Source organism: Canis lupus, chromosome 1 (genome assembly GCF_011100685.1).
Source record: "Canis lupus familiaris isolate Mischka breed German Shepherd chromosome 1, alternate assembly UU_Cfam_GSD_1.0, whole genome shotgun sequence".
NCBI lineage: Eukaryota > Metazoa > Chordata > Mammalia > Carnivora > Canidae > Canis > Canis lupus.
In genome coordinates, this window is record NC_049222.1 from 112324803 (window position 1) to 112346161 (window position 21359).

A 21359-nucleotide genomic window follows, 5' to 3' on the forward strand; every position below is an offset into this window, starting at 1 on the left:
CTGGAGGGAGAGTGGAGGGTCGCGATGCTGGGTTTTCCGAGGGTGGGGCTGGTGGGGCTGGTGGGGCCGGGATGGCCGGATGCCGCGGCCGCGGGCGGGGCAAACTGGTCGCTCCCTCCTCCCTCGGGAGCAGTTGGACCTGTTGTCCCCCCCTCCACTTCCGGGCTGCTGGGGAGGGGGACAGAGCAGCTTCTCTCTCCTGCCTCTTCCCCAGCCACCTGTCCCGTAGACAGAACAGGCTGCGCCCCGAGCGCAGAGGGAAACACGCCGAATCCTGAGCAGGTGAGGGGGCCGGGGCTGCGGGGAAGGAGGGGGCTGGAGACGGCCTTCTGGGCTCCCTCGGGGAGAAGGGAGGCTGGAGTTTGGGAATCTAGCCCCCGGGAGGAGCAGAGGACGCAGACTCTTGGTTAGTTCGGGGAGAGAAAGTAGGAGCCCAGACTCCTGGATCTCTGAGTGCGACGGCGTGGGCGCTGATCCCCCCGCAGTGGAGTCGGGGCCAAGTCTACCAGGCTCGGGAAAGGAGGGTGCGGGATCCCGGACGCCGGAGTCCGGGAGGGAGGAGATGCGATCGCTCTGGAGTGCTCCAAGGGATTCGCTGGGGGTTGCTGGGAGGGTACAGGGCTGGACACCTGGGTGGGAGGGGAAAGGCCAGTAGGGGGCGTGCTAAGACCCCGACTCAAATTCCGATCCGGCCTTCGGGGGTGTGGCGCCCTGGGAACCACCGAACCCCGCCCCTAGAAACTCCAGGCCACGCCCCCGGGGCGCTCAGTTGCAGCCTTTGATCTCTTAGGCCCCGCCTCCTAGAGCTCTTTCCCAGCGCTGGCGGATCGGGAGTTGCTCGGGCCTCGTGGGCCGCACCCCCACGCTGCCAGGCCACGCCCCCGGAAACCCGGGGGCCCGCCCACTCCGCCGGAGCGCCCAGCGGCCATGGGGACGCCGAGCGGCCCGGAGGAGGGGGGCCAGCCGCCTCCGGTCTCGGAGGGCGACGCGGAGGCCCGGCCCCAAGGGGCTGCACAGCCTCACGTGCACCCCGAGGACCCCCACGAGCCGGAGGCGCCCGCGGCCCCGGAGGAGCCCCAGCCAGTGAAGGAGCTTCCGAGCGGCCGAGGAGCTGAGCAGCAGGCTGAGGAAGAGGAAGAAGTGGGAGAAGGCAGCAGCACGGAGAGCAGCCGCGACGCGGTGAGGGAGCTGGAGGGCGAAGGAGGGGTCACGGGCCCAGAGGGAAAGGCAGGGGCCAGCCGTGACAGACACAGAGGGACAGGTATAGAGAGCCGGGAGAGACACCTGGACACAGGGAGACCGAGAGACAAGGACCCAAGAGAGACAGAGAGAGACACAGAGAGATGGGGATAGGGACACAGACAGGGACCCAGAAACAAAGGACAGAGATGCTCGAAGGGAAATACTCTGAAAGGGAGAGACCTGGAGACTCGGAGACAGATACGGAGTCGGAGAGACAAAACCCAGAGAAACGGGGGGAAGACTCAGAGCGACCTGGGGAGACAGGGAGAGAGACCCAGGTCCACCGGGACGCGATGTCAAGAGAATGGGACCTGGGTAGCGAAAACGGGATCTTCCTGGAGTCGGCTGCGTACCCCGTCCCGAACTGCAGGCCCCTGGGTCTCCTCTCGGCCGGGTGGGGGGCTCCCGCGCCTGCACCCTCCCCCACTCGAGTAAACGGCGTGGCGGCCGACTGGGGCTGACCAGACCCCCAGCCCCGGAGTGCTGGGGGAACCGACCTGCCTCGCGACGGCAGAGACCGGGCCTCTCCTCTTGACCACGCCCCCTCCACCCTCAGGGGGAGGCTCCGCCCCCGGCACGGACCCCGGCCACGCCCCCCGCATCCTCCCCGCCCGGGGAGGGGGTGCGGGGGGCCGCACGGCGGCTTCGAGAGCAGCAGCTCGAGGCGCTGACCCGCGTGGCCCTGATGGAGCAGCGAGTGAAGGAGCTGCAGCGCCAGAGGAAGGAGCTGAGGATCGAGGTGAGCCTGCGGACCTCGTGGGCAGTCTGGCCCCGGCTCAAGGGGAGCCCTCAAGGCCGAGCTCCCGACCCCGCCCTGCCTCCCGCGGAATCCGACCCTTAGGCCTCCAGCCCTATCCTCCCTCGGAATCCGGGAGCTCAGACCCCCAGGCACACCCCACGTGGACCCAGGAGTCTGAGTCCCCAGCCTCCTCCTTCCTCGGACCCAGGCCTCTGGGCCTCAGCGCCTACATCCTCCCCACAGATGGAGGTGGAAGTGGCCCTTCTGCGGGGCGAGCTGGCTGGGGAGCGGGTGGCTGCCCGGCGCGAGGAGGAGCAGCTCCGGGAGCTGCTGGGACAGCAGGTGGACACGGAGCAGGGCAGCCACGAGCAGCGGGAACAGGTCAGTGTGTCCTGCCGGATCTTCACCATCAGTGTCCTTCCTTGTCCGACGGATATTCCTGGTGGTGCCCTTGGGACTTGAGCCCCATTCCCCAAAGGGATACTGGGGCTGGGGGTGGGGGGTGGGTAGATGCTCCTTGTTTTCCTCCTCCCTCCCGGACCATGATTCTGAGGCCTGACACATTGGGGTCTCTTCCTTTGCCCCCTCTCTGTGCTCTTTGAATGTCATATTGTGAAAAATGTCAAACCCACAGAGTAGTCAGGTGGGTGGCCATGTGGTATGCTCGCCAGCTTCAGCGGTAATTGATCTTCCATTCTTGTTTCATGTCCCTCCATTTGCTTCCCCATCCCCAGTTTTGTTTTGTTTTAAGATTTTATTTATTTATCTATTTATTTGACAGAGCCATGAGTGGGAGAGGGAGAAGCAGGCTCCCCATTGAGCAGGGAGCCCCACGCTGGGCTCTATCCCAGGACCCCGAGATCCTGACCTGAGCTGAGGGCAGACACTCAGCCAACGGAGACACCCAGGCGCCCCCTGCCCCCCAACCCCAGTTTTAAAAGCCAATCTGAGACCTGGTATTGTCTGTAAATTCTTTGAGAATCAATTCATTCATAAGGTGTGATAATGATATGGTGATAGTGTTTTTAAAAACAGGCACACAGCTCTGGACACCTCCCTCTTTCCAGCCCCAAACCTGCTGTCAGATAACATGCCCAGTTCTTTCAGCTCCCTGACTCTCTCTCTAGTCCTGTTGCCCCAGGATAAGGGCTCCTCAGCCTGGTTGGCCAAACCAGACAGGAGCTCACCGTCCCTGCCTTTCCACTGTCACCTCCTCCCTCTGTGCTCCTCGTGGCTACCGCCCCACCACATCTTCCTCTCTGACCAGGCTTTACCCCTGAAACTTCCTATGCTTTTCAACTACTATGCATCTGTGCTGCACTGTGCCCTCAGCCTCAAGTGCCCTTCCAGCTCCTTCTCTCTCCCCAGGTCTAATTGTTCCCTGATTTTTGAGGCTTATCTTAAAATCCTCACCTCCAGGAAGCCTTGGATCATCCCGGTACACATTGCTCCTCACTTTTGGTTTCCGTAGTCTCTGTTTTCTTTTCTTTTCTTTAAGATTTTTATGCATGTATGTGTGTATGTATTTATTTATTTGAGACACACAGAGAGAGGCAGAGACATAGGCAGAGGGAAAAGCAGGCTCTCTCTGGGGAGCCCAGTGCAGGATTCGATCCCAGGATCCCAGGGTCATGACCTGAGCCAACGGCAGATGCTCAACCACTGAGTCACCCAGGTGCCCCAGTCAGTGTTTCACTGTCCTGATTGTCCCAGCCTGTACAAGAGTGAACTAGATGGGGGCGCCTGGAAGGCTCAGTGGTTGAGTGTCTGCCTTTGGCTCAGGTCATGATCCCAGGGTCCTGGTATTGAACCCTGCATTGGGATCCCTGCTCGGTGGGATATCCCTGTCCCTCTTCCCCCTGCACTTGTAGTCTCTCACTCCCTCCCTCTCTCAAATAAGTAAAATCTTAAAAAAATAAAAATAAAATCTTAAAAAGAAAAAAAGAGTGAACCAGACAGACAGACGGGGAGTCCCTGTACTCTTGGAGCGCTCACCCAGGCTGGGTCTCACGATCCGGGTAGCCTGGCCCATGCCGGCCTCTGTTCTCTTCCTGTGTCCAGACTGAGGCTGGGAACCTGGGTGTCCTTTCAGGAGCAGAGGCAGCTGATCCAGGAGCGGGATCGTGTGGAGGGTCTTCGGCAGAGACTCCAGGAGGCCCAGGGGCAGCTTGACTCACAGCCGGAGGACCAGCGTGAGCGGCTTCTGCAGGGAGTGCAGGAGGTGAGGGCCCTCCGCATCCTCTCAGGGACCTGGTAACCAGGCCCCTCTTCCCTCCTTGACCAGGACTCCTGTCCTGCCCTGGGTCCCGGGGGGCGGTCCAGACCTCTCCAGGTCCTGCAATCCCACCCACAGATGAGGGAACAGCTGGATGTGGCCCAGCGTGCATATGAGGACCTGGAGTTCCAGCAGTTGGAGCAGGAGAGCCGGCGGGAGGAGGAGGACCAGGACAGCCCTGGGGCCCGGGCAGGAGACCCCAAGGTCCGGGAGCTCCAGGCCAGTGTGGCACAGCACAGGGTGAGTCAGGCTGGGCCACCCCTTCCTCCCTCGCCTCTGCCCTCTGACTCCTCCATTCCAGGTCTGGCCCTTGCCCTGCCCTCATTTCCCACCTGCGTCACGGTCTTCAGAAGAGTTTATGACAGTCATGGACATTTATGGAGCGTTTACAATGTGCTGGGCATGGTCCTAAATGTTTCATGAGTCTTTACTCATCGAGTCCTTACGAGAATCAGAGGGGGCCAATCTGACTCTCCCCCCCCAGACTTTATGAATAAAGAAACTGAAGGTCAAGATGCTCAAGTAACCTTTCCCAGGGCCACTCAGTTTGTAGAGGATAGAGCTGGGATCTGAACCCCTCGATTGGGACGAGTGGCTCCTTTCCCCACCCCCATTTCTGGACTTTCTCTTTGTCACTCTTTTTTTTTTTTGTCACTCTCTCTTCTCCCTCTGTCTGTCTTGTCTGTGCCTTGTCTCCTCTCTTACCTCTTCTTCTGGGGGGCGGTCTTGGTCCTTTGTTTTTGTCTCTATTCTGATTGGACTCTCTGTCCTCCACAACTCTCTCTGGGTCTTCTCTGCCTCTCTCCATCTCTGTCTGAGCATCAGATCCTCCATCCCCTCCAACTCACCCCAGGTTTCTCCTGGATCCCCAAAAGGGAAGAAAGGTGCCAGGAGAACATAACTCTGAGCCCCCTAACCCCCACTCCTGCCTGGGCACCCAGGTCCCCGGGTCTCTGTTATGGGGTCCAGCATACCCCAGGCTCTCGAGGAGGACTTGGCTCTAGGGGAGCCAACTGGAAACCCGGGGGCTGCTGAGTAACCAGGGCCCCGGGCTGTGCCCTGCAGCGCCGGATCCAGGTCTTAGAGGAGCAGCTCAAGTCTCTGGGGGAGCAGATGGCAGCTGAGAGCAGGGGGCTGAGCCAGAAGAAGGAGGAGGCCCTTCAGGCCCTGACACAGGTACGTGCTCCAAGGAGACCTGTCCAACTGTCCCTCTGGGGCCTCTCATCACCACTCAGCACCCCAGGATGTCTCCTGGCATCAGAGAAGGCGGCTGGGATGGCCCATTCCGATGCTGCAAGGTGCCAGCCAGTGATAACTTGCTCCTCTATTAGGAGCGGAACCCACTGCTCGAGCTTAATTGCCTTCAGAGAACCCCGGGCAGGAACTTCTCTGAGTCCAGCCAGGCCCTCACTAAGGTATGGGGATTTCCTGTGCCTCTCAGCCCCTCCTCCTCAGACCCAGGAGACCATCCCCCAAACTCTTCTTCCTCCCTCAGGAGTCCGGGCCCCCAGACCCCTTCTCCCTTGGGGTTCACAATTCCCTACCCTTAAACCCTTTTATCTTTGGGTCCCAGGAATTCAGGCCCCCAGTCCCTCCTCCTCAGGGAACCTGTAGTCTCTCCCACGGTCCTTGCTTCCTAAGATCCCAGGCCAGCTCTCTTGTGACCTTGAGCCTTTGTTTTTCCATCTGAGGAATAGGTTGACACTGGAGACAAGGGCCAGATCTTCTGGGAACTGGTGGGTCCTCTGGGATCATTCCAGCTCCCATTAACCTTCAACCCCTCTCCCAAAGCTCCTGATCACCCAGAAGACAGACCGCCAGTTGCTGGTGTACCAGGACCCCACCGCCCACACTGCCTCCACCACTTCCTCCTGCCTCTTCTCTGTTCACAGCTCCCTGCAGGTACCTTCCCCCACTGCCTCTGGTCCCCCATGTGACTTTCTCTCTGTCACTGCATCTCCAGAACTTTCCCTGTGGCTTTCTCCACCATGGGAGACTGGGGGAGAGGAAAGGATGAACGAGGGGTATTTTGATTTTTTGTTAGGCTCAAGCTTTACTTACTGATTCTCTTTCTTCTTCCTGACACCCCACCACTTCCCTGACAGAATGGGACTGGGTACATCCAGGAGTAAATTTCAAAAGCAGCCAAATAGGGCGTGTTGATAAGAAGGCACCCTCTTTCCACCCCACTGGCCCACAGCCCCATCCCCAGCAATGCTTTCTTGGGTACCCCTCCTTCTAGATCTCCTTAAAACCGGGGCTCCCCATTTATTAACGGCATACGACATTCATTGTTACTCTTTAAAATGAAACCGAGTAGAGAGCATCAGAGTGCTGTGCAGGAGGCAGAGGCTGAATGCTAGGTGAAGAGTTTTGTTTTAGTTGTGTGGACGCACAACTAAGCACTTAGAAATTGGTAGTTGGTAGCTTTTTTTTTTTAAGATTTTATTTATTTGAGAGAGAGAGAGATAGCGACAGAGATAGAGAGAACACGAGCTGGGAGGAGAGGGAGAAGCAGGCTCCCCACTGAGCAGAGAGTCTGATGTGGGGCTTGATCCCAGGTCCCTGAGATCATGACCTAAGGCAAAGGCAAATGCTAACCAACTGAGCCACCTAGGGTCCCCCAAATTGGTAGCTCTTATGCAAACTTTTCTTCAAAAATGCCTGTATAAGCTACTTGTTGGCTTTGATTTTTCTAACCTAACACTCGATCATGGAGACCGTCTTCTACTGATATATTTAGAGCTGCCTCGTCATTTTTAATGACTCTCAAGATAACACTATAAACAGGAATAACGATGACAGCTGACATTTGTTGAGTCTTGAGCGTGTGCCAGGCACTGTTTTAAGTGCCTCGCACGTATTCACCCATTTGTCTTTGCAACGGTACCATCAGCTAGCTTCTTGCCTGCATCTTATAGGTAAAGAAACAGAGGCAGAGCATAGAATTGATATTATTTGGACATGGGAAGGGGTCATTTTTGGCAGCCGGGTGTGGTTCAACTTAATATGTGTATTGTGAGATCTATCAATCTACAAAATGTGAAAATATTTCATTCTTTGCTCAGAACAACCCCCCAAAGTAGGTCTCCATTATTATCTGGGTAAAGGGCTTGCAGATTTTCTGCCTGGGGAAATTAACTTTCCAGCTGGTTCCCCTGGCAGCCTGATAAAGGTGAAGCATCAGCTGCGTTCCTGGGCAACATGACTTATGGTAAATATGACCCTTAAAAGTAAATTGCCTATGTATAAATACTTGCTGGGAAGCCAGGTCCATTCCTATGGAGTTGTGACCTGGGTTATTGGCTGCCACAGACCGTGTGCCCATGGGTGTGGATCCCATGCCCACCTTGCACCTGGGTGCCACCTGGGGAGGCCGTCCCAGGCACTCTCCTGTGTGCTTTGCATGAGGTCCCTCATTTAATCTTTGCATCAACTACAGCAGGGTGGTGGGACATTGCCCACTTTACAGAGGGGGACTCAAACCTCAGAAGACAGGACTTGCCAAAGTCACAGCCCCCGGAAGTGGCCGAGCTGGGTTTGAGCCCAGTCTGCCTGCTTCCCACAACCAGTGCCTTCCAGGAGGCAAGGGTGTCTCTGGAGTCCCTCGGAATGCAGGAGGGCATCGTGGCTAGCGTTGGCTCAGGGGACACGGCTGGGGACCGCAGGGCACACAAAGAGCCCAGGGAGTATTTACTTACCTGGCCAGGTAAACATACACAAGTGGATGAATGAGTGTGTGAATTAACAAAGGACTCCTCACTCCTTCCTCTTGGTCCCTCCAAGTCCCGTAAGTCTCAGATTTTACCCTTCTTTCCAGGATCACGTGTTGTGCCAGGGTACTGACGCTGCTTGGGTTCAAACACCTGTTCTGCTGCTTTTTAAGATTTTACTTATTTATTCACTAGAGATGCAGAGAGAGAGACAGAGACACAGGCAGAGGGAGAAGCAGGCTCCATGCAGGGAGCCCAATGAGGGACTCGATCCTGGGACCCAGGATCACGATCTGAGCTGAAGGTAGACGCTCCACCGCTGAGCCACCCAGGTTCCCCCAAGACACATATTTTTGCCTCAGTTTACTTAGCTGACAAATGTGAACAACAACAGCACCCACTGGTTGATGGCTAAAGTGCTTAGCATGGTGCCTGGCACGTAGTTGGTGTTTAGTGCTGCTGTCACTCTAATGATCATTACAATTATTAGTATTATCGTAATTATGAGCACCCTTCTTCCACCCACTCTCACCCTCATCTCTGATTTTGTGACCCTAAACCAGCCTCTTCACTATGTCTTCATCTTACTTTTTGTCTCTCAACAATCTCTTCCCCACACAACAGCCAGTGATCTCGACCCCTCCTTCAGTCCTCCCCCACCTAGAGCTGTCAGCAGCCTCCTGAGCCTCCCCACCTGAGCCTGTGGGTCCCTTGCATGATCTGGCCTCTGCCGCCTCTCACCACTGTCCCCCACATACACTCTGCTATAGCTGCAGGAGCCCTGACCTGCCAACATTCCCTATTTGCTCCTGCCCCAGGGCCTTTGCATTTGCTGCTCCTTCTACCTGGAACACTGTTCTCCTCAGTCTTCCCCACCAACTCTCATTCTTTGGGCCTTAGGGTCAAGTGTCCAGAAGGCTATCCCTGGTCTCCCAGTTAGAAGCTGATCCTCTATTATGACACTTTATTCTCTCTGCTCACAGCAATTTCTAATGATACAGTTATTTGTATGATAGTTTATTCAGTTCCTACAACATAAGCGCCATGCAGACAAAGCTTGGGTCCCCCTCACCCCCCCCTTGTTGCCTCAGTGCCAGATATCTCAGGTCTCAGTGAGGAAGTGCTGGGAATAGTGATTGAAGCGAGGAAAGAGTGAAGAGGCACAGGGGCTCAGGACTCAGGGTCCTCCCTGCGAAGGGGAGCAAAACTTTCCCAGCTCCCTGGGCTTTTTAGAAACTTCGGTGGCTCTACAAGGTGCCAGGTATGCCGTTAGGCATGGAATGAGCACTTGATAAATACTTGCTGTTGCTATTTTGTCAAACTTTTTTTTTTTTATTAAAGATAACATGAGTATAGAAAATCACATGGAACACACACCCAGCTTAATTATTATATGGGAACACCCTGGAACTGCCAGCTGTATCAGGAGGCAAAACTGGCAGCCACTCCGGAAACACACCACATGCCTCCTGGAGAATGGCTGCTGGTCTGACGTTTATAGTAGTATCTTATATTTCTTTAAAGTTCAGGGGCGCATGGGTGGCTCAGTCAGTTAAGTGTCTGCCGTCTGTTTGGGTCATGATCTCTCAGGGTCCAGCGATCAAGCCCTGCATCAGGCTGGCGCCCTGCTCATCAGGGAGTCTGCATCCCCCTCTCCCTCTGTCCTTCAACCCCTGCTCATGCTCTCTCTCAAATAAATAAGCAAAATCTTTAAGAAAAAAATATGAAGTTCAACCAGTTAAGTGTCTGTCCCTAAATACTATAGTTTACTCTTCTTTTCTTTTTCTTTCTTTTTTTTTTTAGTGGCTATATATTTTAAGTCTTTATAGCATTCCCCTCCGTTTCTTTTTCTGTCCCTCTTGTAATTTATTTGGTGAAGACACCAGATGGCTGTTTTGTAGAGTTTCCCAGGCAGGGTCTGCTGATTGCATCATGTAAAGTTGGCTGCAGGGTGCCCGAGCAGGTGCAAGGTCAGCATTGTGCAAGTCTTGCTGGGGGCCATTTGCCTGTTTCTCTTTCTCTGGCATCGGCGCCTTATCTCCTTATCCGAGGGATCTAAAGTACTCCACTTCCAACCTGATATTCCTCCTCATTTATTCATTAAAATACTTCTGTAGAGGCTTGTCTTCCTTTACTTTTTTTTTTTTAATGAGAGACACAGAGAGAGGCAGAGACACAGGCAGAGGGAGAAGCAGGCTCCCTGCGGAGAGCCCAATGTGGGACTCGATCCCAGGACTCCAGGATCATGCCCTGGGCTGAAGGCAGGCGCTCAACCGCTGAGCCACCCAGGCATCCCGCCTTTCTTTACTATTTGGTTACCCGGGGGCATGGTTTTTGTAGAAAATGCAGGAAAGATGCTCATGCTTGCTGATTTCACTTTACTCACCAGTCTTCAAAATAAAGACTTGGTTCTGTTGCATCCTTCCCAAGGTAACCAATTTGATTTTTCCTTTGCTATTATTATCTCACAAATCAAATATATTTGAAGCCTTGTGACGAATGGCAGTGAGTATCCTTATTGGTACTCACTTTATGCAATGTATTATTTTTGTTATTCTTTTTTAAAATAATTTAATTTTTTAAAAAAGATTTTATTTATTTATTAGAGACACACAGGGGGAGAGAGAGAGACACAGAGAGAGACACAGAGAGAGAGAGACAGGCAGAGGGAGAAGCAGGCTCCACGCAGGGAGCCTTACGTGGGACTTGATCCCAGGTCTCCAGGATCACACCCTGGGCTGAAGGCAGCACTAAACCGCTGCGCCACTGGGGCTGCCCTAATTTTATTTTTAAGTAATCTCTATACCCAGTGTGGGACTTGAACTCACAATCCAAATATCAGGAGTCCTACGCTCTTCCTACTGAGCCAGCCAAGAGCCCCATTTGTATTCTTTATTATCCACTCAGAGTTGTTTTTTCTTTTTAAAATGCTTTGCGTTTTATTTCTTCATTACTCTCAATTAAGTTTATTTTCATTTTTTGGTAACTTTTTATTTTGAAATAATGTAAGACAAGAAAAATTACAGAAACAGTAGAAAGAATACCTATATACTGGGCCTTCAGGTTCTGTAATGAACATTTTACCACATTGGACATTTGCTTTGTTTTTCTTTCTCACTGTTCTCTCTTTCTCTCTCTCTCTCTCTCTCTCTCTCTCTCTTCCACACACACATTGTGTGCATGTGCACGGACACTTTATTATTCTTTTCTGCAGCATGATTTCCCCTTACCCTAAAATACTTCTACATTTATTACCTAAGGTCAAGGCCACTCTTACATAACCACACTGCAGTGATCAAATTCAGGAAACTAATGTTGAGATAATATTATTGAAATAACCAGATCTTATTTATATTTTGTCAGCTGTCCCCCTATTGTTTTACTAGCAAAAACAAAACGAAACAAAACCCCAGTTTTTTTTTTTTTTCTGGTCTGAGAGCACAGGCTACATTTGGCTGTCATGTTTATTTTTTTAGAAAGCCAACATTCCCCTCATTCAAAGTTTGGAGGGTATGGCAGGATATTTAGAGAGATGGCTCTCCCACCATTGTCTCCATCCATTGCATTCACCTCCTGGGGACAGCCCCAGGTTGCCAGTTTCTTGAGTCTTCCTGGAGATATTCTGTATTTCTATAGCCTGTCATAAATGTACTTTTGCCATCCTTTTTTTTTTTTTAAAGATTGTATTTATTTATTCATGAGAGACACAAAGAGAGGCAGAGACACAGGCAGAGGGAGAAGCAGGCTCTATGCAGGGAGCCCGAAGTGGGACTCGATCCTGGGTCTCCAGGATCACGCCCGGGACTGAAGGCAGCGCTAAACCTCTGAGCCACCGGGGCTGCCCTTTTTGCCATCTTTTTATGCATACTAGTACATTCTTTGCACGGTTCTGCATTTGCTTTTGTCTTAGAGATTATTTCCTCTCTGGATAGAAAGAAAAGAGCATCCTCCTCCTTTTATATGTGGGAGCATTTTCTGGGGTGTGGATGGTGGCTGGTTTATTTACTTCATCTCCTTCTGATGGGGTAGCTCCTAGGCATTTGCAGGGAACAATCTGAAACTCAAGTCATTTTGCACATGTTAGGAGTGTGTCCATAGTATAGAGGCCTAGAAGTGGAATTGAGACCCAAATGTTTATGCAATTTCCATTTTAAAAATAAAAAGAGCCAGGGCACCTGGCTGGCTCAGTCAGTTAAGTGTCTGCCTTTGGCTCAGGTCATGATCTCAGGATCCTGTCAGGCTCTCTGCTCAGCGGGGAGCATGCTACTTTCTCTGTCTTTGCCTCTCCCCTGGCTTGTGCTCTTGCACTCTCTCGCTTGCTCACTATCTCAAATTAAAAAAATAAAAAATTTAAAAATTAAAAAAATCTAAAATAAATAAAAATAAGAAGACCCAAATTGGCCTCTATAAAGGTTATTCCAATAGAACCCAACCCCCACCCCCAGCATTGTGAGAGAGCTTATGGGTTTCCCACATCCACACCAACGTGATGGGCTTTTTTTTTTTTTTTTTTTTACAGTCTTATGGGATATAATTTACATATGCTACAATTCACCCATTTAAAGTGTACAATTCAGTGGTTTTCTTTGTATATTCACAGAATGTGCAGCCATCCCCACACTCCATTTTAGAGTATGTTCATCATGCCCAGAAGAAACCCTGAATCCTCTAGCTCTCACCCCTCAATTCCCCCCCACCCCACAAGGCCTGGCAACCACTAATCTACTTCCTGTCTCTAGATCTGCCCCTTCTGCACGTTGCGCCGTGTGGTCCTGTGTGACTAGCTGCTTTCACCCAGCATCGTGTTCACAGTAGCTTTCTGATCTGAGCCAAGGAGCTACTGCTTTTCCTTGGCAGTCCTCCGACCTACAGTTGAGACTGAGCCTCTTTTCCTGTATGCATGGGTCTTGTGTGTTTCCAGGGCTCCATTGGCCTCCAGAGGACTGGAAGCCTGCCCCGGAAGAGGGGAGAGAGAGCCAGCCAGAGGGGATCCCCCCGACCTCTGTCCCTCCATTGTACTGGTGAGGGTCCCCCCCATTCCCACGTACCTCCTCCCTTCCTGCAGCAAGGATGGAGGAGCCTGGATGTCTGGGAGTAGAGGTGGAAGGGCTCAAACAGGGAGAATCCTGGCCCCCTACCCCCCGCCCTTCTCTCCCAGGACCCCTGGGGGCCTCGGCCTTCCCACCAGCATCAGGAGACTCTGGGAGACACCCGCTCTATCAGCTGCTGAACTGTGGCCCTGGGAACAGGTGAGACATCAGGGAGAAGGTGGGGAGATGGGAAGAGGCTAGGGCACTGTAACTTGCTCCGTCTCTGTTCTGTCCTCCCAGCTGTGGGTCCCTCCACCCAGACATCGCCCGCATGGAGCAGCTCCTACAGCAGGCTGTGGCAGAGAGGGAGCGACTGCTCAAGGCCCGGGTGAGACCCCACCCCTCCTCTTTAGCGTCAGGAGACCCTATTCCAGCCCCCTTCTCCCTCAGACCCAGGAGTCTAGGTCCCCAGTACCCTCCTCCCTCAGACCCAGGAGTCTAGGCCTCTAGCCCCCTCCTCCCTCAGACCCAGGAGTCTAGGTCCCCAGTACCCTCCTCCCTCAGACACAGGAGTCTAGGCCTCTAGCCCCCTCCTCCCTCAGACCCAGGAGGGAGTCTAGGTCTCCAGTCCCTCGTCCCTCAGACCCAGGAGTCCAGTACTTTTTTCCCTTGCTTCTTATTGGTTAGCATCCTCATTGACTCCTTCATCCTCAACCCACAGGAAGGACTGAGAAGAAGCAAAGAAGGTTCCTCAGGCCCTGCTGTACCTGCCCTCATGGTCAGTAGCCCCCTGCCCTCAGCCCCACCTCCCTGCTCTGTTTCTGCCCTGGCCTCGGCTTTTTCTTCTCTCAGCTTCTCCTCTCTTCCAAAAGAAAAGTGTCCGGGGCTTGGCAAGGGGAGGGGAACTAAGAAGGCCTGGTTTCTGTTCCTATCATGGTTATCTATGTCCATGGCATGTCCTCGGGTTACATGCTTTACTTCTGTGCCTCAGTTTCCTCTTCTATAAGTGGGTGACAATGTCAGTACTTACTGTAGAATGAGGGCAACTATATGCTGGGGCTTTTCAAAAACACTTAGAACATTTAAAAATTTGTTTCATTCTTTAAAAAATCTGTCTTATCCAAATAGTCATATGTAGAATAGATTAATAAGTTCCTGTGTACTCACCAGGAAGCTCCAGTGATTATCAGTCTTTTTTTCTTTCTTTAAAGATTTTTATTTATTTTTAGTAATCTCTATACACACCATATGTGGGCTTGAACTCATGACCCCAAGATCAGGAGTCATACACTCTATCAACTGAGTCAGCTAAGCTCCCTGGTGGTTATCAGTCTTGAATCTTGTTTTATTTGCCAGCTTTGTTTTATTGATCCCTCACCTACTCTCCACCCTGCAATGGAATATTTTAAAGCAAATTCCAGATATTGTATCATTTTGTCCATACCCCACTGTGTATCTCCAAATTTAAAACAAACAGTTAAAAAGAGTTTTCTTTTTAACATAACAAAAATGCCACTGTCATACTTTATGGGATGATTAATAATTCTCTAACATCATCATATGTGATCCATATTCACATCTCCTGACTTGCCTCAGAAATGTCTTCTTATGGTTGGTTATTTGAATCTGGATCCAAACAAAGTAGATACAATGCACTTAAAATGTCTCCAAAGTGTCTGAGATTAAGAATCCTCCCTCTTTACTTTAAAAAAAAAAAAAAATGCTGTTTCTTTGTGGAAAAAAATTGAGTCATTCATCCTGCAGAATTTTACACATTCTGGATTTAGCTGACAGCTCCTTACTAAAATTATATTTTTACCCATGCTAATAGCAGGAATACATTTTTATCATAATAAATGTTATTGAATTTGGGGAAGTGAGGGTCTCTCCATGGTATCTCTGGAGGCGCAAGTATTTCCTCTTGTTGAGAAGCCTTCAAATCTTTTTTTTTTTTTTTTCAAGATGTTATCTATTTATTTGAGACAGAGCGTGAGAAGAGAGCTGAGGGGGGTGAGCCACAGAGGGAGAGGGAGAAGCAGGCTCCCCACTGAGCAGGGAGCTGAACCAGGGCCCAATACTAGGACCCCCAGATCATGACCCCGCAGAAGGCAGACACTTAACCGACTGAGCCACTGAGGTGCCCCCTTTGAATATTTTTTTTTTTAAGATTTTATTTATTTATTCATGAGAGACAGAGAGAAAGAGGCAGAGACACAGGCCGAGGGAGAAGCAGGCTCCATGCAGGGAGCCCCATGCTGAACCGATCCCATGCCGCCCTGGGCTGAAGGTGGTGCTCAACCACTGAGCCCCCCATCCCCACCCCCCACCCCCCGCCGTGGCCCTCAAATCTTTTTTACTTTTCTGCATACACTGATCAAACCATATTTTGTGAATTTATTTTTCCCATAAGTGAGCACATTATTCCCCATCTGCTTTTTGTTTTCTTAACCATTTGTCCTTTCCTTATTTTTTTAAAAATAAACTTCCTTTATATTTATTGAGTGCCTACTGCGTGGTAGGCTGGGGGTCACAGCAGTGACCCAAATGACAATCCCTGCCCTGGAGGAAACTAGCATTTAGAAAGAAAAAGCAGCTTCAATAAGTGAAATAAGTAGCATGTCAGGTGCTGATAAGAGCCAGAGAGAGTCAAATAAAGCAGGCGTGGCAGTGGAGCCTTCTGGGCTGTCAGGGATAAACTGTAGCTCATTAAAAATGAAGCATTCCTGCTTTGGAGCATCATCATTTATTAAACAGCCCCCTGCTTTGTGCATTGTCTTACCTCACCCTCACCCCGGTTCCCCTCTGGCTGTCTTGTGTGCATGCGCAAGTGTGTCTCTCGCATCTCACCTCGAAACATTGTCACGGGATTGGAGAGCCTGACCTCGCGCTCGTCCTGGAATCGGCTCTAAGGGGAAGGCACTGGTGATAGCCCTTGAATTTCAGCATGGGAAACTGAGGCCCCAAGAGGGGCAGGCATGGGTGCACTGTGGGGGTGACACAGTGGACAGCGGTGGAGTTGAGAGTCCCGAGCCCAGGGGCAGCCCCGGTGGCGCAGTGGTTTAGCACTGCCTTCAGCCCAGGGCCTGATCCTGGAGACCTGGGGTCGAGTCCCACCTCGGGCTCCCTGCGTGGAGCCTGCTTCTCCCTCTGCCTGTGTCTCTGCCTCTCTCTCTCTCTCTCTGTCTCTCATGAATAAAGAAATAAAATGTTAAAAAAAAAAAAAAAAGTCCCCAGCCCAACAGCTCTCCTGGATTGGGGTCCCCGTCAGCCACATCCTTGCTGGTGACCTTCATGAGTAACGTCCTCTCTAGAAGCCTCAGTTGCCTCATCTGGCAAATGGGGACAATAGAAGGGTTTTTTTGGTTTTGTTTCTTTTTTGAGAGGAAACAAAGCGATCAGTGTGATCGCTTGGCACAGTGCTCAACACGAGTATGACCTTTCGTACACATTGGTGAACGTTAGTGTAACTGGATTGGCAGCCAGACCCATAGAAGGTTCCAGGCCCCAGTAGCTGCATTTTTAACTGCCACCTGCTCCTTCCCCTCCTGTGCATCCCGCTCCCACCTCTGTATCTCCCCTCTGTCTGCCTTCCTCTATCCAGGGAGTCTCATCTCTATTTCTCATCCCTTCTTGCTCTGCCGTCACCTGTCTTCTCAGCTCATTTTCTCAGCCCTCAATACCCAAGGTGTGGTCCTTGGACCAGCAGCATTGGCACCTGGGGAGCTTGTTGCATGCACAGAACCTCACTCCCACCCCTAACCGAACACAAGGCTGTATTCTAACAAAATCTGTAGGGGGTCAGCCTGCCTGCTCAAGTCTGAGGCACACTGCCCTGAACCTCAGTGTGACTGTGGGGATCATTACCATTCTTTGCAGAGATCCTTTGGGAAGAACAAGTGTGATCAGGCTGGGCCTCGTACACACTAGACACTTTCATTGCCCTGATTCTCCCCTTCCTGGCCGCCTGAGATAGCCACTCTGCCTGGCGAGTCCTGGTTCCATCAGCTCCAGCTGTGTGACTTGGGCCTAGTGACTTAACCTCTCTGAGTCTTGGTTTCCACACATCTGTAAAAATGAGGTAATGGTGTACTTACCTCCCTACCCCCCCCCCCAAATAAAATTCCCTTACCTCCCAAGAAAGTCTGAAGGTGGCAGAGGGATTATACCCATAAAGTTCTTAGCACAGGTAGTAATCGCTGATTGCATCACAATAACAACAGTAGTGGAAACTGCTCTCATGTATGGATCACTTATTTGGTCCGTATTTCGCAGTATATGAGGGTCCCACTGAGCTCCCTTGCTTCTGTGGAATACCTCTTGTGTTTTAGAGTGAGCTCTGGGGGTGAGACCTGGGTTTGTGTTTCAGCTCTACCACCTAGAAGCTCTGTGTGACCTCGGTTGGATCATTTTACCTTTTTGCATCTCAGTTTGCTTGGGGCTCCTAGTAGCCCTGTCCCAAGGGCAGTCATGGGAAGTCAAGTTGTTGCTGCAAGGAAGCCCCCCCCGGGGAAGGGTGTCCTAGTTACTGAGTGCAGCTGCCAGAATCATTCTCATGATGAGCATTGTTGAAACGGTTGGTTAGGGACTCCTGGGTGGCTCAGCGGTTGAGTGAGCATCTGCCTTCTGCTCAGGGTGTGATCCCAGGGTCCTGGGATCGAGTCCTGCATTGGGCTCCCCCCGGGAGAGCCTGCTTCTCTCTCTGCCTATGTCTCTGCCCCTGTCTCTGTGTCTCTAATGAATAAATAAAACTTTTAAAAAAGGAAGAAAGAAAGAAAGAAAGAAAGAAAGAAAGAAAGAAAGAAAGAAAGAAAGAAAGAAAGAAAAGAAGAAGAAGAAAGAAGAAGGAAGGAAGGAAAGACAAGCACCAGAAAGAAACTGCATCATAGAACAGACAAAGACCGAAGACCGAAAGAAAGAAAGAAAGAAAGAAAAGAGCTGCTTAAAGGGCCTTGCAGGTGAGCTGATCGGGTGAGCAGGATGGCCAGGACCGCTGGCTGCAGGACACCCCCTCCCTGACCCTCTGATGTCAGCTGCGCCCCCTTCTCTTCCCTCCCCAGGCCCCGCCCTCGCCCCCACCGCGCCCCCCAGGCCCTCGAGTCTTGGATCTCCGCCAGCACCTAGAACGTTGGGGCCACAGTCCCGAAAGCTGCCCGCATGTGAGGGTGTCGGGAGGCTGCTGCCGTGGATCCCTGGTGAAGATGGGCGGCCGCATTAAGACCTGGAAGAAGCGGTGGTTCTGCTTCGACCGCCAGGCCCGGCGTCTGGCCTACTATGCTGGTAAGCCCAGGCCAGCCCCCTGGGACCTTGGGGCCCAGAGACCCTGGAAGTGGCCATTCCTGAGGCCTTCCGCAACAGACACCCAAGAGCCCTGGCCTCCTGCCCCCTTCTCTCTTAGCCCCAGGAGTCTGGATCCCCAGCCCTGTTAGCCACCCAGAATCCAACCCCCTCCGCCCAGCCCTCCTCAGTAATGTGGGTACAGTTCTATACAATTCTGTCTCCCCAGACCCTATTTTCCTAGGACACAGGGAGGAATCCAAACCCACATTGTCAGGCCCTCCCCCCACCCTCAACACCCAGGAAGGAGTCTAGGCCCCTCCTCACCATTCCTTTCCAGGCGAGTCAGTGATTCTGAGGCTCTCCAGAGTCTCTCTTCTTCTCCAGGACCAAGGCACTCAGAGACCTAGGATTGCAGCCCCCCAGACCCCATTTCCAATCTTATCCAGTCTCCCTTCTGATCTCAACATTCACTCACCTCCCAACCAGGGTATCTTAGGGACCTCAAACTCTGCCACCATTCCGTCACCCCAATGTAAGTTTCAGGAATTGGCTCTAGTTACCCCTGCCCCAAAGCATACACACACACCTCTCACTGGCTTTTCTCTCCCTCACCTCCTCCCTCCATCAGACAAGGAAGAGACCAAGCTCAAAGGAGTCATCTATTTCCAGGCCATTGAGGAAGTCTATTACGACCACTTACGCTGTGCCTTCAAGGTGAAGCCCCCATGTGGTGCCCTTTGCCCTCCTGGTCAGAGCCCCTGCTGGCAGGCTTTAGCTTGCCCCTGGGTACACCACACCATCAGGGTCCTCTATGCAACACAGGAGCGTACCAGGTCATTTCCCTGCAGCAACCAAAAATTAAGAGCTCAGTCTCTGGCTCCCAGCCACTATTACTTTTCTTGGAGCCAAAGATCTAAAGCAAAAATTTGAAAAGCTCTGATGCCAAACTGGGAATAAATGGATGAGGACGAAGACAGCCTCTTAGCATCTAGGGGAGGCAATGGTTTCTCAGCCTCTGCCTATAGTTGCCAAATGGGAATGGACCGCACCTTGTCATTTTATATTCTCTTGCCCTAGGGGACTCAGATATTCGAAATTTGTAGAAGTGCAGTGCCAGAAATCTAAATGTTGGCGACTGGTGTGGTATTTAGAAAACTCTGGGAAGCAACCGACTATGGCCTTTTAGAGCTTAGGCTGGAATCCCAGCTGTGAGACGTCTGGAAAGTGACTTCCCTTAGCCAGCCTTCATTTTCTCACCTGCAAAATGGACACGGCGTAATCCATTTCTTCAGACTTGAGAAGGTTAACAGCAGGTAGTGGATAGGTGTGAAGTATTTACTCAGTTCAGGATTGGCAACTAGTTACTTAATAAATGGGGTGTAGATATTAGCTTTTTCCAGTTACAAGCCAGAAAAACCTAGATTTTGAGGGGGGATGTGAATGCGTATATTTCTAATACAGAAGGTAGGCTAGAAAGGGGACACGAGTCTTCCTTCTAAATCCCTCCTGCTCCCCAAATCCTAAGCTCCAGAAATATTAATTCGCTTAATCTTCATAACCCAGTGAGGTAGGTAGCATCATTTAGGAAGACAGATGGGGAAACTGATTCAGAGAGTCTAAGTGACTTGTCCAATGCCACACAGCACGGAAGGAGCGAGGCTGGGGTTTCCCTTAACCATCTTCACTCTGCTGCTTGCCGCAGAGCCCCAACCCTCGCCTGACGTTCTGCGTGAAAACCTACGAGCGCCTGTTCTACATGGTGGCGCCCAGCCCCGAGGCCATGCGCATCTGGATGGACGTCGTGGTGACCGCGGCCGATGAGAACCACGCCCCTTGAGGCCCCACCCTCGGGGACGTCCCGCGAGGCCCCGCCCCCGCGCCCCGCCCGCGGTCGGGAGGCCTGGGCCCGCCCCTTTGGAACTCGGGGAATCCCGCAGGTGCTGCGGCTCGGCGGGCCTGAGCCGCAGTGTCTTGGGCTGCAGGTGCCTTCCCGCTACGGGAAGCCAGCCCTTGGGGCCCTGCCCCGGGAAGGAGGAGGATTGCAGGGGCGGGAAGGAACTATTTATTGGTGCTCCTGTGATACCGAATTAAACACGGAGGGAAACAGTGGTTGCCGCAGTGTATTTCCAGCTCAGGCGTCCAGGGCCCCTTGGCCCCTAGGCGGGACATCTGAGTTATAGGTACCTCTGGGAGCCAAGCGTCCCACAGCCGGTTCTCCACTCTATAGGAATGGTGGCCTTCAACATTAGGGTCAAGGCTGGGAGAGGGAGGTGGGGAGGCGTGAGTCCTTAATCTTTGGCAATTTTGTGTTATTAGTTTGTGGGGTCCCCTGCTTCCACCCTTTCTGACTTGACTGGCCTATTGGCAACTTCAAAGAACTTCTAGGCTCCTGTCCTCCGGACCTTGTCACATAATTATTCCCTCAGCCCTGCCCTTAACCAGCTAGCAACTCAGGTTTTCTTTGGGGTGTCCTTTCTTTCAGGAAGCCATTCTTGGGGCCCCCTAGATGGGTCAAATACCCCATTTTGAGCTCCCCTGTCTCATCCCTGAACACTCTAGGTCATCACTGGTGATGGATCTGTGTCCCGTATCGACCCGGAATCCCATGAGGTCATAGCCAGTGGCGTCCTGGTTACTGCCCTGTCCTCAGCACCATAGGGCACATTTCATTCCATAGAAGTGGAAAAAATGCTTCCCTTTCATCTTTTGGTCTTTGTACATACTGTTCCTTATGCTGAGGCACCTTTCCTCACTCCACCCTACTACTCATCATAGCTCGGATGTTTCCTTCTCCAGGGAGCCTTCCCTGATTCTCCTGGCTGAGCTAGGTGCTTCCTCTGGGCTTCCTGGGCCAGCCAGCCCTGACACTGTGCCAGTGCTTTCCCCCCCCATCACAGCCTTGGGGACTTTGGGTCATCAGTCGATGAGCATGTCTCTTGTGCTGGTTGGGAGCCCCAGGAGGCAGGGATCAGGGCTCTTTGGGTCACTACTGAGTCCATGGCACACAGCAGAAGGCCCAAATGCAAATTAGGTGTTGAAGGAACATCTGCTGGCTCAATTAACTGATGAGAAAGAGCTGCTGA

At 52.1% G+C, this 21359-nt stretch overlaps 1 protein-coding gene across 1 annotated transcript; it reads left to right on the top strand.

Annotated features, from left to right (window-relative positions):
• The first annotated feature begins 151 nt into the window (after window positions 1-151).
• PHLDB3 (pleckstrin homology like domain family B member 3) lies at window positions 152-20385 on the top strand. The gene is made up of 16 exons (XM_038528708.1): window positions 152-282; window positions 791-1179; window positions 1799-1981; window positions 2225-2362; window positions 4074-4202; window positions 4335-4496; window positions 5322-5432; window positions 5588-5671; window positions 6048-6158; window positions 12891-12990; window positions 13128-13218; window positions 13300-13387; window positions 13721-13777; window positions 18057-18276; window positions 18905-18990; window positions 19979-20385. Exons 2-16 carry the CDS (start codon window positions 928-930, stop codon window positions 20111-20113), a joined length of 1947 nt encoding a protein of 648 aa, XP_038384636.1. The 5' UTR covers window positions 152-282; window positions 791-927; the 3' UTR covers window positions 20114-20385.
• Window positions 20386-21359: the final 974 nt, after the last annotated feature.